This window comes from Ursus americanus, chromosome 2 (assembly GCF_024610735.1).
Source record: "Ursus americanus isolate L20-20 chromosome 2, mUrsAme1.1.p, whole genome shotgun sequence".
NCBI lineage: Eukaryota > Metazoa > Chordata > Mammalia > Carnivora > Ursidae > Ursus > Ursus americanus.
Window position 1 is genome coordinate 633456 of NC_142128.1, and position 24626 is coordinate 658081.

The 24626-nt window shown below is 52.6% G+C and overlaps 1 protein-coding gene across 7 annotated transcripts in view; it reads left to right on the plus strand.

Annotated features, from left to right (window-relative positions):
- The window catches only part of SUN1 (Sad1 and UNC84 domain containing 1), a 50974-nt gene that overhangs the window by 22145 nt on the left and 4203 nt on the right, over positions 1-24626 (plus strand). For 4 of the 7 annotated variants that reach the window (XM_087866651.1, XM_087866658.1, XM_087866652.1 and 1 more), the window contains 17 exons: positions 559-743; positions 1652-1678; positions 1796-1993; positions 6865-7062; positions 7622-7705; positions 7993-8103; positions 9224-9322; positions 9830-9923; positions 11178-11236; positions 11362-11507; positions 12113-12352; positions 15177-15263; positions 16445-16488; positions 17462-17601; positions 18867-19117; positions 19608-19692; positions 21993-22108. In XM_087866651.1, the coding sequence (XP_087722777.1) occupies positions 559-743; positions 1652-1678; positions 1796-1993; positions 6865-7062; positions 7622-7705; positions 7993-8103; positions 9224-9322; positions 9830-9923; positions 11178-11236; positions 11362-11507; positions 12113-12352; positions 15177-15263; positions 16445-16488; positions 17462-17601; positions 18867-19117; positions 19608-19692; positions 21993-22108 (2164 nt within the window). The remainder of the gene's footprint in view (positions 1-558; positions 744-1651; positions 1679-1795; positions 1994-6864; positions 7063-7621; positions 7706-7992; positions 8104-9223; positions 9323-9829; positions 9924-11177; positions 11237-11361; positions 11508-12112; positions 12353-15176; positions 15264-16444; positions 16489-17461; positions 17602-18866; positions 19118-19607; positions 19693-21992; positions 22109-24626) is intronic. The other 3 variants (XM_087866657.1, XM_087866659.1, XM_087866660.1) reach the window with 3 other exon arrangements.

Sequence of the window (24626 nt, forward strand, 5' to 3'; positions counted from 1 at the left end):
GGGCAAGGCCACAGCCAGCTGTCCGGGTGCGGCGTGCCACTGTGTCCTGGCTTGTCTGCTGTGCATTCCCTTGGGGGGGGGGGGTCCTCTCCCTGCCCCCGCCTGGTGCCGACATGCATAAAGTTTGCTTTCAGGGGCTTTGTTGTTACATGTGCTGAATACGGGTCCCGGAAGTGAGACTGCAGCCTTTCCTTGCCGTCCTTAATGCCGCTGCATCTTTACCAGGAACTGAGACATCCACACGCTCATTCTGAAGGGGGGGGTTAAGTTTACAAATCACAATTTTTATTTTAAGTCATTTTTGTTAGATTATTTTAAGCTCCAACCACTTTTGGATCGTGGGGCCCACAATAATCTGAAAACTGTCTTGTGTGTATAGTTTTAGAAGTAGCTCTGGGACCCCAGCTTAATGGGTGTCTCGTTATCGCAGAGAAGACCTAAGCAAATGGCCTTAAAAATACTGTATTTGTTTTAAAAGATTTTGTGTGGGTAAAATAGAATCCTTTGGTATTTACTGTAAGAAAAAGGTCTATAAGCTTGTTCTCTTATTCCTGTCAGAGCCGCGAAGCAGCGCAGGAGTGTGAGCAAGCCGGCTCTTAGCGTAAACCACACGTCGAGGAAGGTCGTGGCCTGTGCCGCGGGCCAGAGCGCTGCCAGCACGCTGTCAGGTGCAGCCTGCCTGCGGCCTCCCGTGCTGGATGAGTCTCTGATCCGCGAACAGACCAAAGTGGACCACTTCTGGGGTGAGTCGTCTGCCCCTTACAGGGTGGGAGAAGCTCCGGGAGGGTCGAGGCTTCCTCTAGACTCAAGTTCAGAAGGCGGGCAGCGGCTTGTAAACACCTGCTTCTGCTGGCTGTGCTCGCACACAACCACTCGTGACGTGGGACCGGGTGAAGGAGTCAGGTCGCGATCTGATAGCTCTCTTTCCAGACGCGTTACTTCTGTAGGAGGGGTAAGCATGGTGGTTAGAAAAATTCACCGGCCTAATTTCAGGTTCCAGAGAGCTCTAAGCAACAAGGCAGACACAGTATTTTTGAGTCATTAGAAAGTGCTCTGTGTGGACGAATTGACACTACGAAGCAGTGTGGCTCGTGAGCCGTCTTGCTAAGGCAGCGACGGTGTGACCCCATCCTCGACGCTGGCAGGGCGACGGCCACAGGGACATGCAGCTGCTTGCTTGTGTCCGCTCCGTGTTCCGGTCAGCCCCTTTGAGAAGATTAGAAGGTCCAGATCAGCTCCCAGAAGTTGGTGTGCCAGTTGCAGGCAGCACTGGGATTGGTGCTTGCCCCGTTTGGCTCAGCTGGCAAGGCTAGTTCGCAGGCGCTGCTTGAAGCAGAGGGTGCTGGTGGGGCTTCTGCCTCTCCGTACCGGGGTCTTGTCTTCCTGCCTGCTCTCAGGCGTGTGTGCGCAGCTGTGTGCGCGGCTGTGTGGAGGTGCTCTCCCCAGAGGTGTGCTTTCCTCTTGACTCAGAAGATCGTGCCTGTATATACCTGCAGGAGTTTCCATTAGTTGCAGGCATTTCAGGGAATAGATCTTGACCGTTGCCAAAATGCTGATTTATTAATCATTGTAATCTTTACTTTTGTGTGTGTGTGTGGGGCTTTGTTGTGATAATTCGAGTTACGAGCAAATGTGTGTGTGTGTGTTTTAGGTCTTGACGACGATGGAGATCTTAAAGGTAACAATTTTAGTCCTTTTTTCTACCCACTTGTCAAGATGGAAGTTTTTTGTTTGTTTTTTTAGGTATCTGCAGATTGTGATAAACTGGTTCCCTCTCCTTTTTTGCAAACTTTAGGTGGAAATAAAGCTGCCACTCAGGGAAACGGGGACCTGGCAGCAGAAGGCACCAGGAGCAATGGCTACACATGCAGTGACTGCCTCCTGCTCTCTGAGCGCAAGGACACGCTCACTGCGCACTCCGCTCCCCGCGGGACGTCGCCAAGGCTGTACTCGAGGGACACGGGTCAGAAACACGAGTCTGTCTCTTTGAAAGGTTAGAAAAAAATTTCATGTCCAAACAGCTCTACTCTTTTTATGAACCTGGTTTTATAGGCTTCTTGGCATCTGCACTGTTTCCTGTCATTGACTTGAACTCAAAACGGTCTCATAAAAGTTTAAGAAATGCACCAAAAATGAACTTTTTTCCTGTTCATCTTCTTTGAATTTACAATTTTTGTGGCTTGTATTTTTGTGCTCTGGAGTGTCTGAAATTCTGTGAATTTGAGCTTTGGGTGAGCAGAGGAGACCCTCTTTCAAGGAAACCTGGTGGCAGCGTGTGGCCCCTTTGTTTTCACATGAGGTCACGGACGCTTCTGTGAGTGGAACAGCTTGGTGGCAGTTTATGCCCGTGAGATGAGGAGCCTGTGGTCTCTGGTTCTGTAAGAGTCCGTGAGCTCGGGGTTCCTCGGAAACGTGCAGTGCTGGGGTGGGTGCTGGCAGCGGTTGTCGTGGGGGTCCTCACTGAGTGCCCGTGGCCCGTATGCCCATGGCCTTTGTGCCTGCGGCCCATTCACCAGCCGCGGTGGCCTTCCGAGGCCTGGCTGCACTTGCTTGAACAGAGAGGTCCTCGGAGGTGGCCTTGGAACCGCTGGGGCTGCCACAGCTTTTCCAGGCAGGCCTGTGGGGCGCCCTCCTGGGCCAGGTGCCCACTGCCTCTCCTCTTCGCCTGGGTCCACCGGGGCGAGCATTGCGACAGACCCCCATCCAGGTTCCATTGCACGGCTGAGATGTCTCTCCTGGCTTGGGGACTCAGGCCTATCCGTGACTCCCTTCCCCGTGATCACGGCGAGGCCAGGGAGCCCTGGTTTCCGAGTCTTCAGCCCCCAGTCTGTTGAAGCCAGCTGCCGGTCTGCTTGGCCAGGTGGGCAGGGATCCAGAAGGGCGGACCTGTTGTCTGTCTGTCACTGCGTTCCTGTCTGTGTCCTGCATGTGAGGGCACGTGGTATTTTTCAGATGACTATTTTGACATAATGAAGGGTGGTACCAGGATTGAGGGTTATTTCCATCTTAGTGTCTTATCCTGGTGGCTCAGGTTTCTGGTTTTGTCTACTTTGGGTTATTGACACTTTTGACATTAATATATTAAAACAGGCGGGGGAGGGGGGTGGCAGAGTGGGTCTGAGGAATTCGTTACTAGCACCTTCTGGCTTGTGGCGGCCAGCATCGCAGAGCGCTCTCTGGCTCCCCCTGGCCTGTGCCCCAGCCCTGCAGTCCTGTTGCTCTCCACACCTTCTAGACCGGCACACTGAGCTTTAGCTAGCTTAAGCTTGCCGGTAAGTAACGGAGCTGGGACCCGGACCCAGGTATCTGGCCTCCAGGATGCTGTCCCTGACATGCCGTGCTGCCTCCTGAGGGCTAACCGTCTGGGTGGAGCCCGGGAGCCAGGCCTGGCACCTGCCTGAACTCCGTGCAACCGTCAGACATGCCATGTGTCTGGCTTTACTGAGGCTGTGTTTTGAAGCATGCCGTCACCAAGAGGAGGATAGTAAAAGCATGTTCCACCAACCATAACCTCATGCATTATCTGTGCTCACAGCCCTGTGAGCATGTGTAGAAACACTCGCTGCTTTCCCTCGGCCCCTCACGCACATCATAGTAAAGGTCACGTCTCTTTATTCCCAACAGCCAACTGTCTTCATTCCGGGGCTGTGGATGTGGGTTGGTGGCCTGAGCTGAGCTCAGATGGGAAAGTGCTTGGGTGTGGTTTTGGTAGTAGCCTTTGGAAGTCTCTTGCTTTGTTTTGCTTGAATTGGTCTTCAATGTTTTTGAGGGGAAAACAAGCTATATTTTTATCTGCTTGAGCCTCTGTGCTTATCACCTTCCTTGCCCTCTTAAATTATAACAGTGATTACAACCAACACTAATTTAAAAACATCCGTTCCTAATTATTTGGGTAAAGCGTTTATCAAAGAATATTTGGAAATCCCAGACATGCACAAGGAAGAAAATTAAAGTTGCCTGTAACCCACCACCCAGAGGTGACCACACTACATGCTGGGTCCAGCCGGCCTGTGGAGACCGTACTGCATGCATTGTCACACGTTACCCCAGTTACTGAAAATACGTACAATGAGCATGAAGTAACACCCTACACATTTTCTGTCTTTATTTTTGTTTGTACTTATTATTCTGGCTGTAAAACCTTGGAATAGTATGGATAAAGGAAGTTCCTCCCCCTCGTCCTTCCCCCATCCCCCTCTGGTCTCCCTTTTAGAGGGAAATGTGCTAATAGGAAGAGATCGTGGCGAATTTTTCTGCTTTTTAAAATGAGGTAAAAGGCACATAACAAAGTTAACTGTTAATCATCTTAAAGTGTATGATTCAGTGGCATTTTTTAGTACATTCATGGGGTGTGAGTACCACCTCCAAGTTGCTTTTTGTACCTATAGAGATATGCAGCTTGTTTTGGTTAAACGTTGTCCTCGTACGGCTTTGCAACTTCGTTTTATATGCCAGGTCAGATGGCCTTTATTCTCTCCGATTCTTTTTTTTTTTTTTTTTTTTAAAGATTTTATTTATTTATCTATGTGACAGAGAGACAGCCGGCGAGAGAGGGAACACAAGCAGGGGGAGTGGGAGAGGAAGAAGCAGGCTCATAGCGGAGGAGCCTGACGTGGGGCTCGATCCCAGAATGCTGGGATCACGCCCTGAGCCGAAGGCAGACGCTTAACCGCTCTGCCACCCAGGCGCCCCTATGTTTGTATGCTTTTAAAGATTTTATTCGTTTGGGAGAGAATGCGAGAGAGCGCGCACGCACTGGCGTCCGCATGCACGAGCAGGGGGAGGGCAGAGAGAATCTGAAGCTGACTGCGCTGAGCCCAGAGCGCGACACAGGTGCTCAGTCTCATGACCCTGAGCTGGAAGTCGAGAGTCGGTGCTTGACCAGCTCAGCCACCCGGGTGCTGCCCCTCTGTGTGCTTCTAGAAGCCGTGTTCTCTGGGTGTGTTTCCTTGTGTGTACGTATTTGTGTACACGGGCAAGTCCTTCCCCAGGGTGGACAGACTAGGAGTCGAACAGAGACTTTGGAGCTTAGGGACCCACTTGAGCCGTGTGGTTTCTGAGCCCTAAACCTTTTGAGGTTTAGGTGAGGTGCGCAGCCTTGACAGAACACGAATTTCTGGTTCACCTCAAAAGGGCTTTTCACGGGGCTTGGCGGTCTTTTCCTTGGGACATCGAGCAGTGCTCTATAGAGCAGGGTACCGATGGGGTGTCTGCACGCGGACGGAGGGTCCTCCCGGGAAGCATGGAAAGCTGGGGGCCTTCCCGGGCCTCACAGGGAGGCACCCAGGAAATCAGAAATGGAAAACAGCCTTCTGTGTTCTCTGTCTTGCCTGTGGTGACGCTTTACTTAACCTTCTGTTGGGGGAGTTACACTAGAAAGGGCAGGTCACGGCTTGGACAAAGTGTCATTTATCTTGTGGCTCAGAGCAGCGTTTGGCTTCCTGAACCAGCCTCAGGACTGGGGTACCGGCCTCCTCTGGGCGCGTGGAGGAGCGGACACAGCAGCACGGCAGGGCCGTGTCTGTTCTGCCGTGAGCGCTGAGCCGGCAGGCTGCCTGGACGTGGCTTGGGGGCGGCAGGGGTGCAGTTGCGCCCGCGCTCTACCTGCCCTAGGCGGCTCCCCTCGGCGGCCACTCTCCTGAAGACACTGTAGCTAGCGATTAAGAAATACTTTAAAAGCTGTTCAGTCTGCCACTCCTAAGTAAGCATCGCTGCTGGGGGAAAAGGTTTTTGTGCAATTTCAGTTTAAAGAGATTCTCCCAGTTGACTTCCCCAGAGACCGACCCGGACTGGTCTCTTGCGGTGGGAGTATGAGCGTCCTCCTTCCACGTGCTTTTGCCAGTTCTTTATTGGTTCATGCTTTGAAAATTCTGCCACTTCCATGGGTGGAAGATGGAATTTCAGTGTTTTTGGTGATCAGTGGAAGAGACCATGTATCGCCTCTTCATAAGTGTTCTCTGTGTTTACGAAGCTTCACGGGAAGTTTTCAGGGCCGTGTGAAAGGTGGGTAGAGGCACAGTGGGAGACAGCTGGCGCGGATGCTGGGGGGGGCGCGGTTAGCCTCGGGTCTGCGGGTATTTTGGGGCCAGTGCTCCAGGTCACCAGTACGCTACTAAGTAGGCTATTTGAAAAAAAAAAAGCAGGAGAAAACTCATTTCTTTAAAATCCCCCCCACTCAGACTTCTCCAGTTGCAGCTGGCCTCAACGCCATCTTTCCGAACTCAGGCAGGGCCCCCCGAGCCAGGAGAGCAAGTGCACCAGTCTGACAGGCACTTCGCGGTCTACACTCAATGAGGAGCACAGACTTCTAGCAGCTGTAACTTGTAGACTGTCACCTGACACACTTTAGGTTAATAGAAGAACAGTCGTCAGGGATCCCACTGTATCGTGAAGCTGCAGGCACTAATGATCAGAGCAGCAGGGGACAGCGGGGTTCTGCTCCTTGCAGGTGGCTTCTGTGGCAGATGCTGTAGCAGACGTCCCTGTAGCTGCTGGGCACGTCTGGGGGTCCTTTTCCGGGCAGGTGGCAGAGGACAGTGGGTGGTGGTTGAGCGGGTATCTAGACTTCGGAGTGGATGTCAGCAGGATCGGCCCCTTCTGCGCAGGCTCTCCTGGGACGGAGACTTGGTGCGCGGCTCTCCGGTGCGGGGCCGCTGTGTAACTCCGCCTCCGTCAGGAGGTGACGCCTGTCACGTGGGGCGAGTGACGTTTGTCGTTCCGGCTCTTCCCAAGCCGTCATCTCTGACAGACGTGTAAAATGTGGATTCTGTTTGCCCAAAATGAGTAATTCAGCTGTCTGACTTTTCAGGGGGAGTAAATGTTGGCTTTGTGGGAAGAAGTAACTGTGTTCACGGTTTCCAATAGGCGGTGGCCCTTTCCACACGGAGAGGATTTTGTGGCTGGCCAAGGACACTTCATCATGCTTGTCATCATTCTTAGTCCAGCTTTTTCGAGTGGTTTTAATGAAGCTCAATTATGAATCAGAAAATTACAAATTGAAAAGTTATGAATCAAAAGATCGTGAATCAAAAAGCTATAAGTCAGAAAGCCATGAATCAAAAGGTATTTAAATCATTTTTTTTCTTCCCTTTTCCACCTAATAATGCTTTCAAGGTGGAGAAAACACTGCTTTTCCAGTGTGGCGCTTCCTCCACGGTTCTGCTCTCGTGCTCTTACGCGGACTTTCTCGCGGCGCTTTGCTGGGGTCTTCCTGTGAGGAGCTGATGGAAGTTTCATGTGTTTGTACTGGTTACATTTTCTGAAAGGGGAAAAGTGTTTCAACATTTTTAAAGTTATTTTTAAAAAACTTAATGTACTCAAGTTTTGATTCTTATTACCTTTTTAAAGCAGAAGCAATTTATTTGAATGGCATCTAGAATGTAGTTGTCTCCAGCCATTTTTAAGCGGGCCTGTCTCTGTGTTGCGTTTCCTGTGGTTCCTTGTCCCGCCAGGTGGGGCTTTAACTGCTCTCTCCCTAAGCCCAGCCCTGCACCTGCCCGCCTCCCCCCCACGCCTCCCCTGCGCACAGACGCTCTCTGGGACCACGCGGCCCCGTCAGCGGCGGGAAGTGTCCGAATGTGCTTGGACGAGCGTCTCTGAGTCTGTTCTGCGTGTATTGCAGCTCATTCCAGTCACTGTGGGACAGTGAATGTAGGAGGGCTTCTCAGAGAGGACGGCCACCTCAGTGTGACAGGGGAGTCCTTGTGTAAGTATGCCTTCGCGGCGCGCGGGCTCGCGGGACGGTGGCGGCGGCTCCCCCGGTGGCGATGCGGGGCTGCTGACACAGACCCCACGCCCCCTCGCTCAGGCAGACTTGCCGAACCCTTAGCAGCAGATGCCAGGAGCCCCCGTATTGCATTCGCTTTGGTTTCTTATTCTTTTGCTTCATCAAGTTTCCAGATTTTCTCAAACTGCCATTGTTGTGCACAGTTCCGATTGACCAGGTTTGCATGGTAATTTGTCAAATTAACTGCTTGTCACCACCGCCCACAGGTGATGACTGTAAGAGGAAGGAGCTCCTTGAGACGCACACAGCCGTCCGCTTGCGGTCCTCGAGTCCAAAAAGGGTAGCAGGGGCCATTTGGCACATCTTTCCTTACGCAGGTTGTCGTTTGCACCTTTTCATTTTGTCTTTATCGTGTTCCTCACAAATGTATAGCTCCTTGTTTGTAGTGGTGAGTCGAGCGCTGCTAAAAACAGGAGTAATACTGCAGCTTACCATACAGAGAACGTCTCTCTTGAGAAGTTTCTTTGTAAAGGTATCTAGTACAAGTTACTCGTGTGAAAAGTAGCTTGCTTGAGGTGAAATCAAAGGCTTAGAGGCTGGTCACCCTCCTGCGGGGGAGGGGACCTGACAGGAAGCTGCTTGTCCCGTGCCCGGTTGCCAGGACACACGGCATCGTTCCGGTGACTGCTGTGTCCTGAGCCTTTGCCACACAAGGCACACAGGCGAAGGTAGAGGTTTTCCGATTCATACCTGGAAGTTTCTTGCCAAAGCTGTCTTTAGACAGCTTTTTTTTTTTTAAGCTTCAAAAATAATGGTTTCTTAACTGGTAGTAGAACAAAGTGATAGATTAAAGAAGCCCCTTAAACCATGTTTCTTCCCGTCAAGCGCAGGGTCAGGAGTCAGCACTCAAATGCTTGTAGGAGTATCTAGCTTCCAGCAGCTAATCTCAAGAAACCGAAACAAAATGGATTCATAGGCAGTGTTCGGCCTTCTATAATGTGTGATGTTTGATACAAAGTTTATTGTCTTCTCCTGTCATCCAGTGGTACTACCATTTGTAATCCCAACGTTTTCACCGGAAAACGTTAGCCCTTAGAATGGGCGTGGAGTAATGAGCCCTCCTGGTCTCACCCGGAGCTGTCCGCCGGTGTCTACGGAGTTTTATCTGCAAGTTGTCTTAGCAACTTGCCAACCGCGAACGCGGGGGGCTGCCTGCCGCCCCCGGGGAGTTGAGAGGGGCCTCTGCGTTTGACTGAATATCTGCAGGAAGAGTGAACCACCATTCAGCATGTGATAGCATTTTATAAGTGAATTTCAGAGTCTTGCTTGGACTCAAAATGGTTGGTTGGTTTTTCCCCAGAAGAGACTCTGAACTGATTTGAGAGAATTTTGGTAAAATGCATACGAGGGGGAGTTTGTTGCATTGTAACTATGGAGAGTGGATTTCTGGTGTATGTTTTGAGCGTGCCCCTCTCGCATACATGTTATCTGTCACAGGTCACCTGTTGGTGCAGACGCTGCAAAGGATCGGAGCTTCCGGATGGTCTGTGTTGCAGACGCTCTTGTCGGTTCTTTGGCTGGCCGTGGCGGCTCCAGGTGCTTGTATCAGCTTTGTCTGTTAGTGTTCTCTGCGGGTCTTGGGCAGTTCCGCTGCTGCAAGTAACGATTGATCTCACCAGTGAAAGTTTCACTTTAGGGCTGCATACTTTGCTCCTTGATATAACACATTTCATTCCCGATGCCGTAGAAGTGCTAACATCCGTGCTCCTGGTGCATGAGCGTTCTTTGTTTCCCTGCCGTGTCGGGTCCTGTGTGGGTCCAGCTGCTCCGCTGAACTGGCGTGCAGAATGCGTGGGTTTGCTGTTTCCCACCTGTGGCTTGTTCCGTGCCTCAGCTTCACCGTGTGTGCTGCTTGGCGTCCCTGTGTTTGAGCAGACGGACACTCCTCCGCGCGTCATGCCTGACTCCGTCTTCAGATACTCACGTGATATTTGTTGGCAGATGTCCTTGTGCTTCTCGCTTGACCGTCACAAAAACGGTCCATTTCGGAGTTTGATTTTCCAAAGAGCATTTCTTTACAATGTTTGGTGTTTTCTCTTCTAGGGAAGGCAGCCTCTGGAATATTCTGGTGGCTAGGGATTGGATGGTACCAGTTTGTTACTCTGATTTCTTGGCTGAATGTGTTTCTTCTTACAAGGTAAGGAAACCAATATGATGTCAACTTGGTATTTTTAAGAACTGACTTTGTGCTCATTGCAGGATATAATTTGATTTTTTTAAATGATTTAGCTTATATTTACATCGTTTTTATATTTTGGGATATTAATATCTTGCCTTTTTTATATCATTTTATATTTTACAAAGTGTTTTCATATCTTTATGTAATTTTTCAAACCATTCCTGTGAGAAAGGAAAGGCAGCTGTCTCTTAAAACCACAGTGTGTAGGAGTTAAGTGCCTTGTCAGGGATGACACAGATCGGGAGGGGTGTGGTCAGGACGGGGAGAGGCTCTGGCTCCTACCCTGGGGGCAGCCCCCCCCCCCCCCCGCCCCCGCCCCCAGGGTCCTTAAGTGGCCAGCATGGTGCCGTGCAGGTCAACAGTTAGTGAATGTGTTTGATTGTAACTGTGGGCCAGCAGACACTGCTTTATAGACAGGTTCCCCTGCAGGTGTATACACACCTCGTAGATGACACCGTGACTGCATTTCTGGGGCTCCTGGCCGGCTCAGCTGGAGGATCATGTGACTCTTGATCTCAGGGTTCTGAGTTCAAGCCCCACATTGGGTACAGAGCCTACTTTAAAAAAAAAAAAAAAAAGGCAACTCTGACTGTATTTCTAATACTGTAGACTTTTTTTTTTTTTTTTAAGATTTTCAAAATTTATGTATTTGACAGAGAGGCAGCGAGAGGGGGAACACAAGCAGGGGGAGTGGGAGAGGGAGAAGCAGGCTTCACACTGAGCAGGGAGCCTGATGTGGGGCTCTATCTCAGAACGCCGGGATCACGCCCTGAGCCAAAGGCAGTCGCTTAACCACTGAGCCACCCAGGCGCCCCATTACTGTAGACTTTCATTTTATTTTATTTTATTTATTTTATTTTATTTTATTTATTTTATTTATTTTCTTTTATAATATTTTATTTTATAAGATTTTATTTATTTACTTGACAGAGATAGAGACAGCCAGCGAGAGAGGGAACACAAGCAGGGGGAGTGGGAGAGGAAGAAGCAGGCTCCTAGCGGAGGAGCCTGATGTGCGGCTTGATCCCAGAACTCCGGGATCACGCCCTGAGCCGAAGGCAGACGCTCAACGACTGAGCCACCCAGGCGCCCCGACTTTCATTTTAAAATAAGGGCGGGGTTATTTTGTATAAAATTACCCAGAAAGTTAAAATAGGATGGTGACCCTGATTTTTCTTTTATCCAAGTTAAAATTTTTCTTTTTATTTCTAGGTGCCTTCGAAATATCTGCAAGTTTTTACTCTTGCTCGTTCCATTGTTACTTTTACTAGGTAAGTAAACTCTGACTTGGTTCCATGATGGATATCTGCACAGGAAGGTGTAAATGAGGGCAAGAACTGCACGTTTGGCAGAGTGTTGGCTGTCCACACATGCGGTTGGCCCTTGTCCCCTTTAGCTGCAGGTGTGTCCCTGTGCGGCCAGGGAGACTTCCTCTCAGGCCTGCCTGTGCTCAACTGGACACGCACGTACGGAGCTCAGCGGGTGGACGGCCCCGAGAGCACGTTCACACCTGGCGAGTCTCCCCTGAGCCGGCCGCTGGAGGTGAGCACACAGAAGCTCTCTTCTCAGGCATTCCTCCTCTGTATTCCTCAGAGAACAGGCGCCCTGGTTCAGAAAATGTTAAACGTCAAGTAAGCAAGCTTTAGAGCTCCTTAAATGTTCTCAGGTAGATCAAGTAATGCATATGTAAGTAATCTCATTCAGTTAATTTTAACTTAAAAAATAGTAGTACCCATGGGGCGCCTGGGTGGCTCAGTCTCATTAAGCGTCTGCCTTCGGCTCAGGGCGTGATCCTGGAGTTCTGGAATCGAGCCCCACGTCGGGCTCCTCCGCTGGGAGCCTGCTTCTTCCTCTCCCACTCCCCTGCCTGTGTTCCCTCTCTCGCTGGCTGTCTCTCTGTCACATAAATAAATAAAATCTTTAAAAAAAAAAATAGTAGTACCCATTACTTTGGAAAAGACAGAAAGTAAGAAGAAAAGACAGGCCCCTGTAGTCTGCCCTGTAAGGAAAATCCCTGAGGATGGACGTGGTCCTGTCCTGTGCCTTAACGGCTCCACACACGTAGGGACGTTCCGCTGTGATACTGTGCTCTGAGGTCATTTCACACCAGGCCTGATGTGCTGCTGGAATTGCTCTCACTGCTGTAGGACGGTGACGAGGCTTTCCGCTGGTTTCAGAGGAGCGAAGTGGCAAGACAGCTGACCTCGCTGTCTGGACAGTGTCGCAGCCACGATGAGAAGCTTAGAGAACTGGCCGCTGTGCTTCAGAAACTGCAGGCACGGGTGGACCAGATGGACGGCGATAGCGAGGCAACGCTGTCCTTGGTTCAGCGTGTGGTAGGGCAGCACTTAAAGGAAATGGGTGCCGACGGACTGTCGGGCTCTCAGGTAATGCTGAGTTCTCAAGTGTTTGTTTCCTTTTTGGGGATGAAGAATGGGAGAGGTGCTGCTGTGACAGGTGTTCGTGCTTCTCGGCTGTTGGGAGCAGTGTGCTGAGGGCCAGGGTGGTTTCCCGGTGTTTGCCCGAGACCGGGAGTTGCAGCCCGTGGGACAGCAGCGGAGTGGGCGCCGCGCTGGGGGCTGGGAGCCGCGGTCGCCGTGGGTGGCTTGCTCGTGGGAGCCATGGGACCTGGTGCCCTGTCTGCAAGTTGTTTCTGACCTGCATTTTACTTTGAAAATGGATTGAACATATAATTCAGTGAAGTTTCATTGTCAGCTGTGATTTCATATGCGTTTTAAATCGACACTGATTTGAAAAGTTAAATCTGTGATCTAAAAAAATCTCACGATAATGAAGTTTAGAGGAGCTGCTATTCCATGTGGAGCCCTGAACAAAAATGTTGTGTTTATTCGGTATTCTCAAGGAAAGAACTGTCAGTTTTCCTCAGAACTGCTGTTTGTTTTCTTAAGTTCCGAAGTGAGTATTCAGCATTGAGGTACATTGGCGTGAAATCTTTAAGTACGTGTTGCCCCTTTCCTGAGCAGCCTGCCTCTCCCTCATATCTCTTGTCTCAAAGCCCTGCCCCCCCCCCCCCAGCTGTCCGCATCACAGTCGAGGAGGAACCCCCGACTCCCATCCCTCCCTGGTGCAGGTGTCTGGGCCTGGGGACTCCCAGGCCTCCTCAAGGCCCTGCACAAAGCCTGGTCCCACTGTGCTCTGGAGCAAGCCTGCCTCTTGTCCCTGGAGCCTCCAGCTAGACTTGGCCCCAGGCCAAGCACCCCCAGGGCCAAGTGCCCCCTGGTCACCACCTTCGCCTCCCACCTTTCAAGTCACTGTCACACCTGATGTTGAATGAATGACCCTTGTCTTGACTGTGGTCCGGCCCGAGGCCCATCAGTAGTTGTCATTGTAATGTGCCGATAGCATGGGGACCCCAAGGCGACAGGGCACGAAGTGACAGGGCACGCTTGCACCTTCTCTGCACGGCCCTAGGTGGCCACCCTTGGAGTCTCCGTGCCTGCTCAAGGCACACTTGGCGTCCTGCATTGACTCCTGTCTTTGCTGATTTCCAGTTTCTCGACCATAAAATTGAGATGCTCTCGGCGAGGTCCAGTTAACACCGTTATGAGTGGTCTGCTCTTAGTGGCCATTCAACAACTTTGTTAGATGGGAAGGGTGAAGGGAACTTTGCTGGTGTTTTGCAGACAGCATGGAACAGAAGGAAGGGCTGAAGCGCGTCCCTGTCAAGGGAGATGCTGTTTTGAAAAACAGAGCAGCTGGACTGTTGTAGGTGGCAGATCACGAAATCTGTCCCTGTAGGCAGGACGTTTCCTGAGTGAGCGTAGAGTCACGCCAGGAAGCATGTTGGTCTCAAGAAGCATCTCAGCCGAGGCGTTCTGAAATAGTGTCACCACCACAGGGATGATAGGACTGTGAAATCCTCAAGCAAGCAAACAGGTGGTGAGCTGGCAACCTTCAGTTATGTTGATTTCTCTTGCTGAGAAAAGAGATGACGGTTCAAAAAAAAACCAGCCAAGCATCAGTTTGTGTCTTGTTCTGTAAACTATCAAATCTTATGCAGTCTGGGCTCCCTTTACAACTAGGTTCTAAATTAGATTAGCTAGGTATGGATTTAGCCTGTCCTCCTCACACCATTCTCCGGTATCTACCTGTACGCCAGTGTGACCGTGATGCCAGTCCTGATGCAGGGCAGTCGCGGGCTGGCTTCTGAAGCGGCCCCCCGCTCGTCTTACTCTTGCGGTCGCCTGTTATCGCCCTCCCCGCCACGCTCCTGGCGTGTGTGTGCTGTGCGTCCGCACTGTGCCGTCGAGCAGGCCGCCAGCTGCGTGGGGCGGTGTGGAGCTCGTTGCTCAGCTGCGCTGGCTGCATGTGGCTGGTGGCCGTTACAGTGGACAGCCGAGAGAGTGGCGCCTCTCATCGTGCCGCAGTTAGGTGGCAGGCAGAGACGGTGAGGAAGCTCACGGCCGCATCCGTGGCTGCCCTTTGTGTATGTCAGCGACCTGGGTTCATCCCATTTTTCATCTTGTTTTTATGTAAACTTTTATAAACTTTTATAAACTGTGGTTATAATTTAGAACAGATGGGGTATAGTTAACAGGCGGGACCTCCAATAGTGAACGTATCGAATTACTTAGTTTCTGTGTCTTCTGGCCTGGGTCTGTCTCTCTGGGCGCACGGTGCCTGTCCCGCTGTCTCAGTGGATAGTTGGCAGTGACTTTTCTAGACAGCTTGGGACTGTATCCGACAGTCTTCATGTAGTTCTACCTAAGCATTGCTGAACAAATAGGCGTAGGTTGAACAAAGTGTAGTTTCTCAGCAGTTCCCCCGCTTCTCTGGTGTGTTTGTCGCTCTCTTGTCTTGCAAGCCGGAAGAGTAACTTGTGTGTGCAGTGCTTAAGTAAGTCCCTTCAGTCACCTGGGAAACCGTGCCGCAGGGCAGCACTCCGGTCAGGCCATTCCCGCGGCTGTGCTGTGTGTCAAGTACTGCGTGTAAGCTCGGTGAGCGGGTTGGTGTGTCTTTCCTCGTAGCCCGCTGTCCTCCCGCACACGGGGGCCGTCCACGTGGGTGTCTCCTGGAGAGCACAGGCGTGCGAGCTGTCAAGGGAGGGGTGGACTTGTGGACGCTGAGGGCCCCCCCCCGCATGACGCCAGGCCAGGCTGTGACCAGGCGGTCTCGTGTTTGGGGTTCTGTGTGGAAACAACTTCCAGGTCTTTGTCTGTTGCTTACCTCCCACTTGTGCTCCTTTCCAAGACCGACACCGTGAGTTTCCAACAAGAGCACGAATTGCGCCTCTCAAACCTAGAAGACGTTCTCGGAAAACTGACAGAGAAGTCTGAGGTATGCATCTTGACCTTTCCTCAGCAGGAGAGCACCTGCCTCCGTGCGTGTGCTCACACGCCTCAGCCTGCAAGGAGAAGCCTTTTGACTGTTGCCTCTTGCTCCTGGGAGCTCATTTTACTACTTTCATGTTTCACAAGTCTGCCTTTTTCACGGACTCCAAGGCATCTTTTCAAGGGGGGCCTGAGCCCGTTTGTCCTCGAGGTCACACAGCCTTCCGCAGAGTGACTTTGTAGACAGACAGTGTTCATTTTCTGATGGAAAAGCTGTTATTATCAGATATCAGTGGGAGGCTGGGATGTTGGCACTGATCTGAGCCACAGAGACTGTGGCGCGATCCAGTTCGGGGTCGCCTGGCACGTTGGGTGCAGGGGCAGACGTGGCACAGCCCTGGGTGTGTCAGGGCGGCTGCCCTGTTTGCACGTGGAACCAGGCAAGTCCCGACCACCTGCTGATCGCAGAATCCCTGGTGTCGGGGGGGGGGGCTGGAGAAGGGAGCAAGAGGTCCCGAGCGTAGCCCTCACTTCATTTTGTGCCATGGGGAGTCTGGCCTCATTCAGCTGGAGTTTGAGTGGATGCGGCTTCCCAATGTGGGGTGGTGGTGTCAGCCCCCCATCTCTGAACATACCCTGTTCATGAGTCCTGTCTCCATATGTGACTCTGTCATGGCTTTGTCCTTCCCCGTTCAAAAGCAACTTCCTGGAGGTGCTGGCAGTGTCCTTCTTGGCCGGGGGCTTGGTTACAGGAGCTGCTCATTCTGGAAATCCGTCAAGGTGTTCCGTGTGATTTCTGCAGCTCTCTGAGTATATGTTACATGTCTTCTAAAAGTTTACTTTGGGTGTGCCTGGCTGGCTCAGTCGGAAGAGCGGGTGACTCTTGATCTTGGGGTCGTGGGTTCAAGCCCCATGCTGGAGGCAGAGATTACTTAAAAAACAAAATCTTAAAAAAAAAGAATGGTATAATCCCTGAAAAAAAAAAAAAAACAAAAACATTTACTTTGAAAAAATAAACATCTCTCACCTGCCAACCAGCAGGCGGGTCTGGGCTTTGAACTAAGGGGGGAAAAAATCACAGATAAATACATGTAGTTTCCTATAGAAATATAATGTTAATCAAGGGTGTGATTTATGAAATGTTAGTGTATAACTCCTGTCTAAACAGTTCTTTCTCATATTTTTTAGGCTATCCGGAAGGAATTAGAACAGACGAAGCTGAGAACAGCTAGGTAGGATAATTTCAGATGAATTAACATTTTATGTTTTCTCGTAATGTGGAACCCAGCAGTCGTTCCCGAGGGGGCACTGTGTGCACCGTGAGTTCCGGCTCTCTGGTGGGATCACTCCCAGTGGTGTCTCCCCCGAGGACAGACACTCACTGCCAGGGTGCGCTCGGGGCTGAGCTGGGGCCCTGGTGCGGGTGGACTTCTGTGCCCTCACTCTCAGCCTCCCAGCAGCCGCTCAAGCGGGCAGGACACCTACCTTCCTGGACCTCCCGTGCATGTGGCTCTGTGCCAGCTCCGAGCTGTTTTTTGGCCATCTAAATGGTTCTGTCCCTGACAGTTTCTTGGGGATGTGGTGTGTGAGCTGCTTTTGCCTGCTACCTTTGTCTGTCCCCCCGAATTTTCCTGGAAGTGTGGACTTTCCCTTTCCTCGATACACTCATGGTACCTGTCTTTTCCCACACCCCTCATTTTATCGACACGGGCTCTCTGCACCCCCGTCCTATGTGTGTGTAGATGGGACGCCTGTACCTTCCTATTGCTTCAGGGATTCCTGCAGCTCCGCATGGGCGGGGGGCGGGGGAGGGCCAGAAAATGAGCTTGAAGCGTCTTCCCACCTCTGGCTCCTGTGTGTGTTACAGATCCTGTATCACCACCGTAGGTCCCATATGTCCGGTGTGGACGGGGTGCGTGTACGTGCGCGGACCGGTGTGGACGGGGTGCGTGTACGTGCGCGGACCGGTGTGGATGGGGTGCGTGTACGTGCGTGGACTGGTCGTGTGGACAGGGTCTCTGGGATTTTGACTTAGAGCTGATGGCTCGTGTTGACGTTGAGGTGGGACAGGTGGAGGTGTGTGCAGAATCGATGGGTCTGGGGGTGGCGCGGGTCCCTCCTCCACGTGTCTATTGCCTCATTTACGCATGTGTGACTGGTGACACCTGACTTGTTTCCTCCTCTCTCCTCCCGTGGACTTGCCAGAGGAGCTGAGGAAGAGCGGTACCTCCTTTCCATGGTGAAGCGTCTGGAACTAGAGCTGGGTCAGCTGAAATCTGAATTGTCCAGTTGGCAGCATTTGAAAACCAGCTGTGAAGAGGTCGATACCATCCATGGAAAGGCAAGTGGTAAAATGTCGCCTCCCGGGAAGTAAAGGAACGCTTGAGCTGAAGTTTTAGGTTTATTAATTTGATTTCAACTTTCTGTAGAACGTTTATTTTCTTATATGTGCAGTTTTTAAACATCTACGAGAAAGTAGTTACTCTTCAGCTCTCCTGGCGTTTCCTGTAACGTTGACGCTTCGGTGTCTTCTTGGCACGCTTCCTTGACGTGCGTAAGGCCGTGCGCCACCACGTATTCGTATGTCTTTTCACCGCGGGAGAGTCCCATGGCACTCTGCAGTCTGCATTGTGTGGTCACGTATCAGGCGGTGTCGGGCCCTTGCGTCCTTATGCAAGAGAGAAGTCCAGGCGCTCGAGCTGCGTGAAAATGAACAATACACTTGAGTGGCAGAAGTCATCGTAAGGCAGAGGCAGATAGTAGGCTGCGAAAAAGGGTTTACGGCCCAGATGATAAACGTGTCTCTGTTGTGGAAAGAGCTCCTGAAGTTGCCGGGAAAGGAGACGGGCACGTGGACAGAGCTTGTGAGCAGGTCGCTCAGTTCCACTAACTGGGTTTGCAGGAAGGATGACCGTTGTTCCAGTGCTGACGTGGCAGCACCGTGAGCGCCTGCAGCCTTCTGGGGGCGGGGTGTCTTAGGCTGTTCACCAGTTACGAAGACGCATAGTCTACGGGTAGCAGCCACACTCTCGGGGCTCCCCTGACAGAGTCCCCTGGGCAGACAGGCACCGGGAGGACGTGGCGGGCTGTCCGTAGTGTGGATGCCCCAGAGCTCTGTGAGTGGCCGAGCGGGGCCTCCCTGCGTGATTTCTCTTGTGCATATCCGTGCCAAGCAAGGAGAGGGGGTGTGTAGAAATAACGCACAGGGTGTTTCTAGCACACGTGAAGTAACACTCGAGTTGTTAGCACGACTGATTGTTGACCAGACTGAGTGTGAGGACCAGGGGCTCCTCCGTCCCCACACCTGAGCCTCGGGGGCGCCCCGCTTGGTAAATGCCCGCTGAGGAGCACGCGCAGGCGACAAGGTGGACGGAGCCGCTGTCTCCTGGGCTTTCTGGGTGCGCACTGCGCTTTTCTGGTCCAGTACTCCTATTCCGGCATTTTTATAGAGGTTCTCCAATTGCAAAGGGGGAGAATTGTCCCGTTTACGTTACGGGTATTCGAGACGCTTTGTGATAGTTTCGAGGTGTTGAGGTGACAGAAGCGAAGTGAGAGGCTTTCGTTAGAACAGTGACTTCACGTTCTGCTTGCGAATGGTCTTCCTAGGTAGACGCCCAAGTCCGAGAAACCATCAAACGCGTGTTCTCGGGCGAGGAGCAGGGCGGGTCTCTCGAGCGGCTGCTACAGACGGTCTCTTCTCGGTTCATAAGCAAGGACGACCTGCAGGCTTTATTACGGGATCTGGAGCTGCAGATCCTGAAGAACGTCACGCACTACATCTCTGTGACGACGCGGGTTCCCGGTTCTGAAACCGTGGTGTCCGCTGCAAAGGAGGCAGGGATTTCCGGAATCACAGAAGCGGTAGGTGCACGGCGAGCAGTGTTCGCGGCGGCGTCGTGAGGGAGTAGGCAGATGTGGGTTCTCACGGGGACGTGGTGCTGATCCAGAGGTGCTCAGCACAGCCTGGGGTGCGGGCAGGTTCCAGCTGCTTGTGTCCCGGAGATCCTGCCCCCGGGGTGGCCGCACACCTTGTGAAATCATAGCAGTTTCCCAGGAATACGGTGCCGAGCTCCCGTCCCAGATTCTAGTCCTCGCTTTGTCCATATTCTGTGGAACCCACGGGTTCTCTGGCTCATGGTTGTCGTGGCTGTGTGTGAGCCCTGGGTGACAAGGCAGCACGTCCACGTGATGGCCCCTGCAGCGGGGGTGCAGGACTGACCCCCCCCCCCCACGCCAAGCCTGTATCCCAGATAGAGGTAACTGAAAATGTGTTCTTGATGGAAATGTGTGGCCTTCATTTCTCCATTAACGCTGAGTCTTGTCTCCCTGTTGTGCACTTGGCTCTGTCCAGCAAGCCCGCGTCATCGTGAACAATGCCTTGAAGCTGTATTCCCAGGATAAGACTGGCATGGTGGACTTCGCTCTGGAGTCTGGTGGTGAGTAAACAGAAGTCTGCTTACCGAGTACGGTGGTCACCTGTTGGCCAGCCGCTACCTGCCCCACTTCAAAGCCGTCTGGAACCTGATGCTGGGAAAGAGCATCATGGTGGGTATGCCCCTCATGCTCTTGCTTCAGGGGACGCTCAGGTTCTCCCGGAAGAGGGCTGCTGGTGACGCGTGTGCTCTCACATCAGTTGGCCTGAGCCCGTGTAATGACCTACGTCAGCAAAATCCCAGTTTGAGGGCATCTGAGTCGCTTTTGGGTTCTCCTAGCTACGTCAGAGTTTACTGCCACGCGGCGTTGGTTGTATGGTAAAGTGTGTTCAGTGTAGAAGCGCCGGGGGGGACACTAGAGCAGCAGTTCCAGACTGCTTTCCAGAGCACTCAGTGACGTCCACACGTGTCTGTCCAGGCGTTCAGTGAGCGATGGGTCCGTGCCTGCTGTACGCGGCGTGGGGGAGACAGCTGGCAGACAAAGCAGCCGTGAGAACGGCTCCTGGATGAGCAGAGCGGTGGGGGTGCTGCTTTTGTTCCGCAGAGAAACGAAGGGGAAGTGGTGCGTGCTGTAGGCGCGTGGGCTCGGGACCCAGTCCCGGTCCTCAGGGCCAGGTGCGTTTGAGCCATCAGAACGGTGGTCTAGTGAAGCATTGTGGTCCACACGTCTTCTGTCACCTACACCCTTGGTGACATTTGGGACAACGCCCCCAGATCAAGCATGGGAGCGTTTCTTTGAGGAAACGTGTGAATGTCCCTACTACACAAGAGTGAAGACTTCAAGGGACATCACGTCTGTTTAGGGGAGGTTTTTCTACCGTCTGTGTCACCGAAAATACTGTTTTTCTGAGTGTTTAAAACTTAGGACTTGGAGATCAACGGTTGGTAAACCAGCATTTTCTCTCAGAGAAAAGGAGGTTCTTCACGCACGGTCGCTGATGAAGGGGCCAGAGAACCCCGCAGGCCAGCGGTGACTCAGTTTACCCTCACCCGGCAGCATAGGCAATCTGCGTGATGCCCCTGGTCGGGAACCTGGTCCCCGCAGGCCCCGCACTGGCCCAGAGCCGCCGCTGCGCGTGAAACGCCCCACATTCTCCCAGTGTCCGCCGGGGTCGGGAAGGCTCTTAATTGTTGTGGCGTATGTTTTGTGGAGTGTGACTTTTATAGAATATTAAGTGATTTTAGCTGCTTGTTTTTGAAATTCAGTGATTTATGAAGAGACCATTTCAATTCAGAGACATCAAGCTGTGTTAACCATTCGGCTGGGTTGTTGTTCTCTCAGGAGCGTAACTAACCCCGACAGACCGTGTGTCATGTAGAGTTTGGTAACTTTGGTGACACCGAACTGAAGGTTCTGTCGTTACTCACGGCATTCGAGTCTTTGTAAGTTGAAAGAGTATTTTTTTTATAGGGTCCATATTTAAGGATCCTTTTTTTTTTTTTTTAAACGAGGACAGAATGTGTAAAGAGTAACGCTGAGGTTCGGAGGTTCGGGTCGGCACTGCTCTGTGGTCGTGTTTGGATTCCCGGCTCTGCTCGCTCACGGCACGAGGAGCAGTCGTCACGCGGGCCCGCCACTGTGTTCGTGCGGGTGCTGCGGGGGCGTTGGTGGACCCCCAGCGTAGGAGTCACCGCCTCTTCGAACACAGACGTCTCGGCAGCTTTCATTTTACAGGGTTTATTTTGAGAGTTTGTTGTTGTTCCTCCCACACCGTCTCGTTTGCGTTGGCAGCAGCCTCCTGTCTGCCTGTCTCCTGTTGAGCAGCAAATTGGATATATTTTTTAATGCGTTTTTTTTTTAATGGAGATCTAATTCACATAACCTAAACTTCACCCTGTGAAAGCATTACGATTCAGTGGTTTTTAGTGTGTTGGCTGCAGGATGCTTTCGTTACCCCATGTAGAGCCCTGGACCTGTTAGGTTAGCAGACCTGGCGCCCGTCGCCCGTCCTGAGCAGCCACTGAGAGCGTCCCGTCGCCGGGGCCCCTGTAACAACACACACACCTGTCAGGGAGCTCCAGTGCCTGTCGGAGGCGTTGCTCTTTCTTTAGTAAGATGCACAAAGTCCCTTCAGAGTCCCCTTCGCTAGAGTGGCAGACAGGGGTGCTGCTTTGGGAGGTCGCAGCTGTGCCCTGAACTTGGAAAAAGTCGACAGGAGCCTGGGCTGATCTTAAAGTAGACCGTTCTTTGTGAAGTTCGAAGCTGGAGAACGCTCAGCCCTCGCGGTAATGCCCTGACGGGGGGGACGCTCTTCCCAGCGGGTCGCTGCGGACGCTGAGCTAGCCCCGAACTCTGCTTTCAGGGGGGAGCGTCCTGAGCACACGCTGTTCGGAGACGTACGAGACCAAGACGGCACTCATCAGCCTGTTCGGGATCCCGCTCTGGTACTTCTCCCAGTCCCCGCGCGTCGTGATCCAGGTGAGTCGTGATCTGGGCACGCACCCCCCCTCCCCTGGCCCCAGAAGGAGCCAGGAGATGCCTTGTGGCCGCTCGTTCCCGTGGCACCACGCGCATCCCTGCGGAAGGGTGCCGAGCCGAGGGCTCTGCTCCGAGGGCTCTGCTCCGTGGGCTCTGCTCCGTGGGCTCGCACAGACCCACGCGCCGGCGGCGCCCTCGCTCTGGCCGTGCGTCGTGCCCTCGTCCCTCTGGTTCACCCTTGCAGCGCGAGCCGCAGTTGCGCTGTTGCGGCCCTGTGACGGCCGAGGGCGTCCCCTCGTGAGACAAGGTTGTGCTTCCTTGGTCTCCGAAGAGCCAGAGCAGGGGGAGACCCCTCCCCGGCACCATGGTGCGCCACACGCACCTTGTGCCAGCCGACCGTGCTTCAGACTCCGGAGCCCCCGTGGGCCACCCTCGGGGCGCATGGCTGTTAGTGCGTGGCTTGTGGTACACAGTTGGTCACAGAGACGGAGGACGGAAAGTGTAAATTGTCACAGATGTTGGTTTCCTCTCCTAAAGCACTGCCGGGCGTTACTGCCTTTTTGAAGAAAATTCAAACGACTCCTCTTGGGTGAAATATCCTCATGATAGTTGTGCTTTTCTTCAAAAACAAGAATTTACAAATTAATCTGACCATGAGGGATCAGTAAACTTAAGATTTCGATGCCCCGTTGCTGTCGTGGTCCTTGTCTCGTCCTTGGGAGCCCGGCTGGCAACGGGTGTGTGGGCAGCTTTCCCGCAGGCCTGAGCACCTGCCAGGCACCAGTTCGTGGCCGCTCATGGGACCCTCAGGCGTTGCCTTGGCTGCTGGGTCACGCTCTTTGCCCTCAGACAGTGCAGAGGGCTTGATGTTCCTGATGTTCCCCGCGATACCACACTGACCCACGGCTTTGTGCCCGTTTTACACAGACTGGATCCGGTGTCTGGAGGTAGCTGGCATTTTGGATCTTAGACGTATGGGAGCGAAAGACTGCTTTATCAGGAGAACTCCCAGGGAAACTGGAACGGGGAGGGTTGACTAGGAGGAACTCTTACCTGTAATGAAGTTGGAGGAATAGGTGATTGGCTTCTCAGAGTAAAGAAAATTTTTATAGAATCTGGGGACAGCAGACACAGGACCGGCTCCTACTTCCATGACCAAGCCAGTGGGGGGGGGTACCCGAGACAGTGTCTGCAGCCCTCCCAGGGCTCAGGCCCAGACCTTTTTGTAGAGGGCACAGCCGGGGCTCACTGAATGGTGCCACCCCCATGGAACACACGCGATGCCCAGCCTCCGCGGTGCTGGGGAGGCTCTTCCCAGGGAGGGGACTCCTAGAGGCACTATGCTGTCAACAGCGCCCGGAGGGGTGCCCAGGGGACCTGCAGCGTCCCTGCAGCGCCTTCTGGGGACAGCGTCATCGTTTCCCAGGGCAGTGTGATGAGGATCACAGGGTACAGCGAGAATGAGTCCAAGCATAAGCACATGGTGGGGGGGTTCACCATGCCCCTGCCCCTTCCCCTCCTGTCCCACCTTAAGAGCGACCGCGTGCCATGCAGCTGACTTGTGCACTTGGCGTGTTCTGGTCAGCGCAGCACGTTCAGCTGGGTCCCTGCCAGTGGGCATGGTGGCTCCTCTTTTAAGATCCTCCGCCGACAAAGTATCCTCACGCCTGTCATTTTGTATTTTTGCCAGTGTATCGTAGGGACAGCGGGGTATGGCTGGGTCAGAGGGTCCATGCGTAAGGAGCTCTGGTGGATATTGCCAGCAACGCTCCTGGAAGGGCCTGCGCTGTGTGTACTGACCAGCAGTTCGTGTGCGGTTCCACTGGCCCCTTGTTACTGTTGAGCTTTTCGGTGAGAAAGGGTCACACTTGTGGTTTAAGTGTGTATTTCTCTCGTTATCACGTAAGGTGGAGCATATTTTCTTATGTTTGAGGACCATCTAAATTTACTTTTCTACAAAATGTGTTTGCCTTGCCCGTTTTTGTCACAGGTGCTGGTTATCCTAAGCGTTAGGCTCACTCCCGTACGGGGACGGCCACCCTCTGGGGCTTAAGTTGCAAATACCTTTCCCCAGTTTGTCGTTGGATTTTGCTTTTCATGATTTTTTGATTTTTTACTTTGCAGAAAGTCTTGTTTCTGTATCAGCGTTCGTGTTTTCTCTTTGTGTTTTTGTATTTTAAGTTTTAAAATGTCAGACACGTTCTCAAGAGCTCGTTTCATTACACTTGACCCTTTGCAGGGGTGTGAGCTGCATAGGTTCTCATCTGGTGGGTGTGTTTATAAACGCAGTGCTGTGAACAGTGTGTTTCCTCTTCCTCACGATTTCCTTAATCCCAGTTTCTTTTCTCCAGCTTTTTGTAAGAATATGGACCATGCGGTGATCGACTTTCTATGATCCGTGAGGCTTCTGGTCAGCTGTGGGCTGTTGGTGGTTAAGTGTGTGGGGGTCAGAAGTTACACGTGGAGTTCTCGTGGTGCCAGGGGTCAGAGCCCCAGCCCCCACGTTGATCGAGGGTCG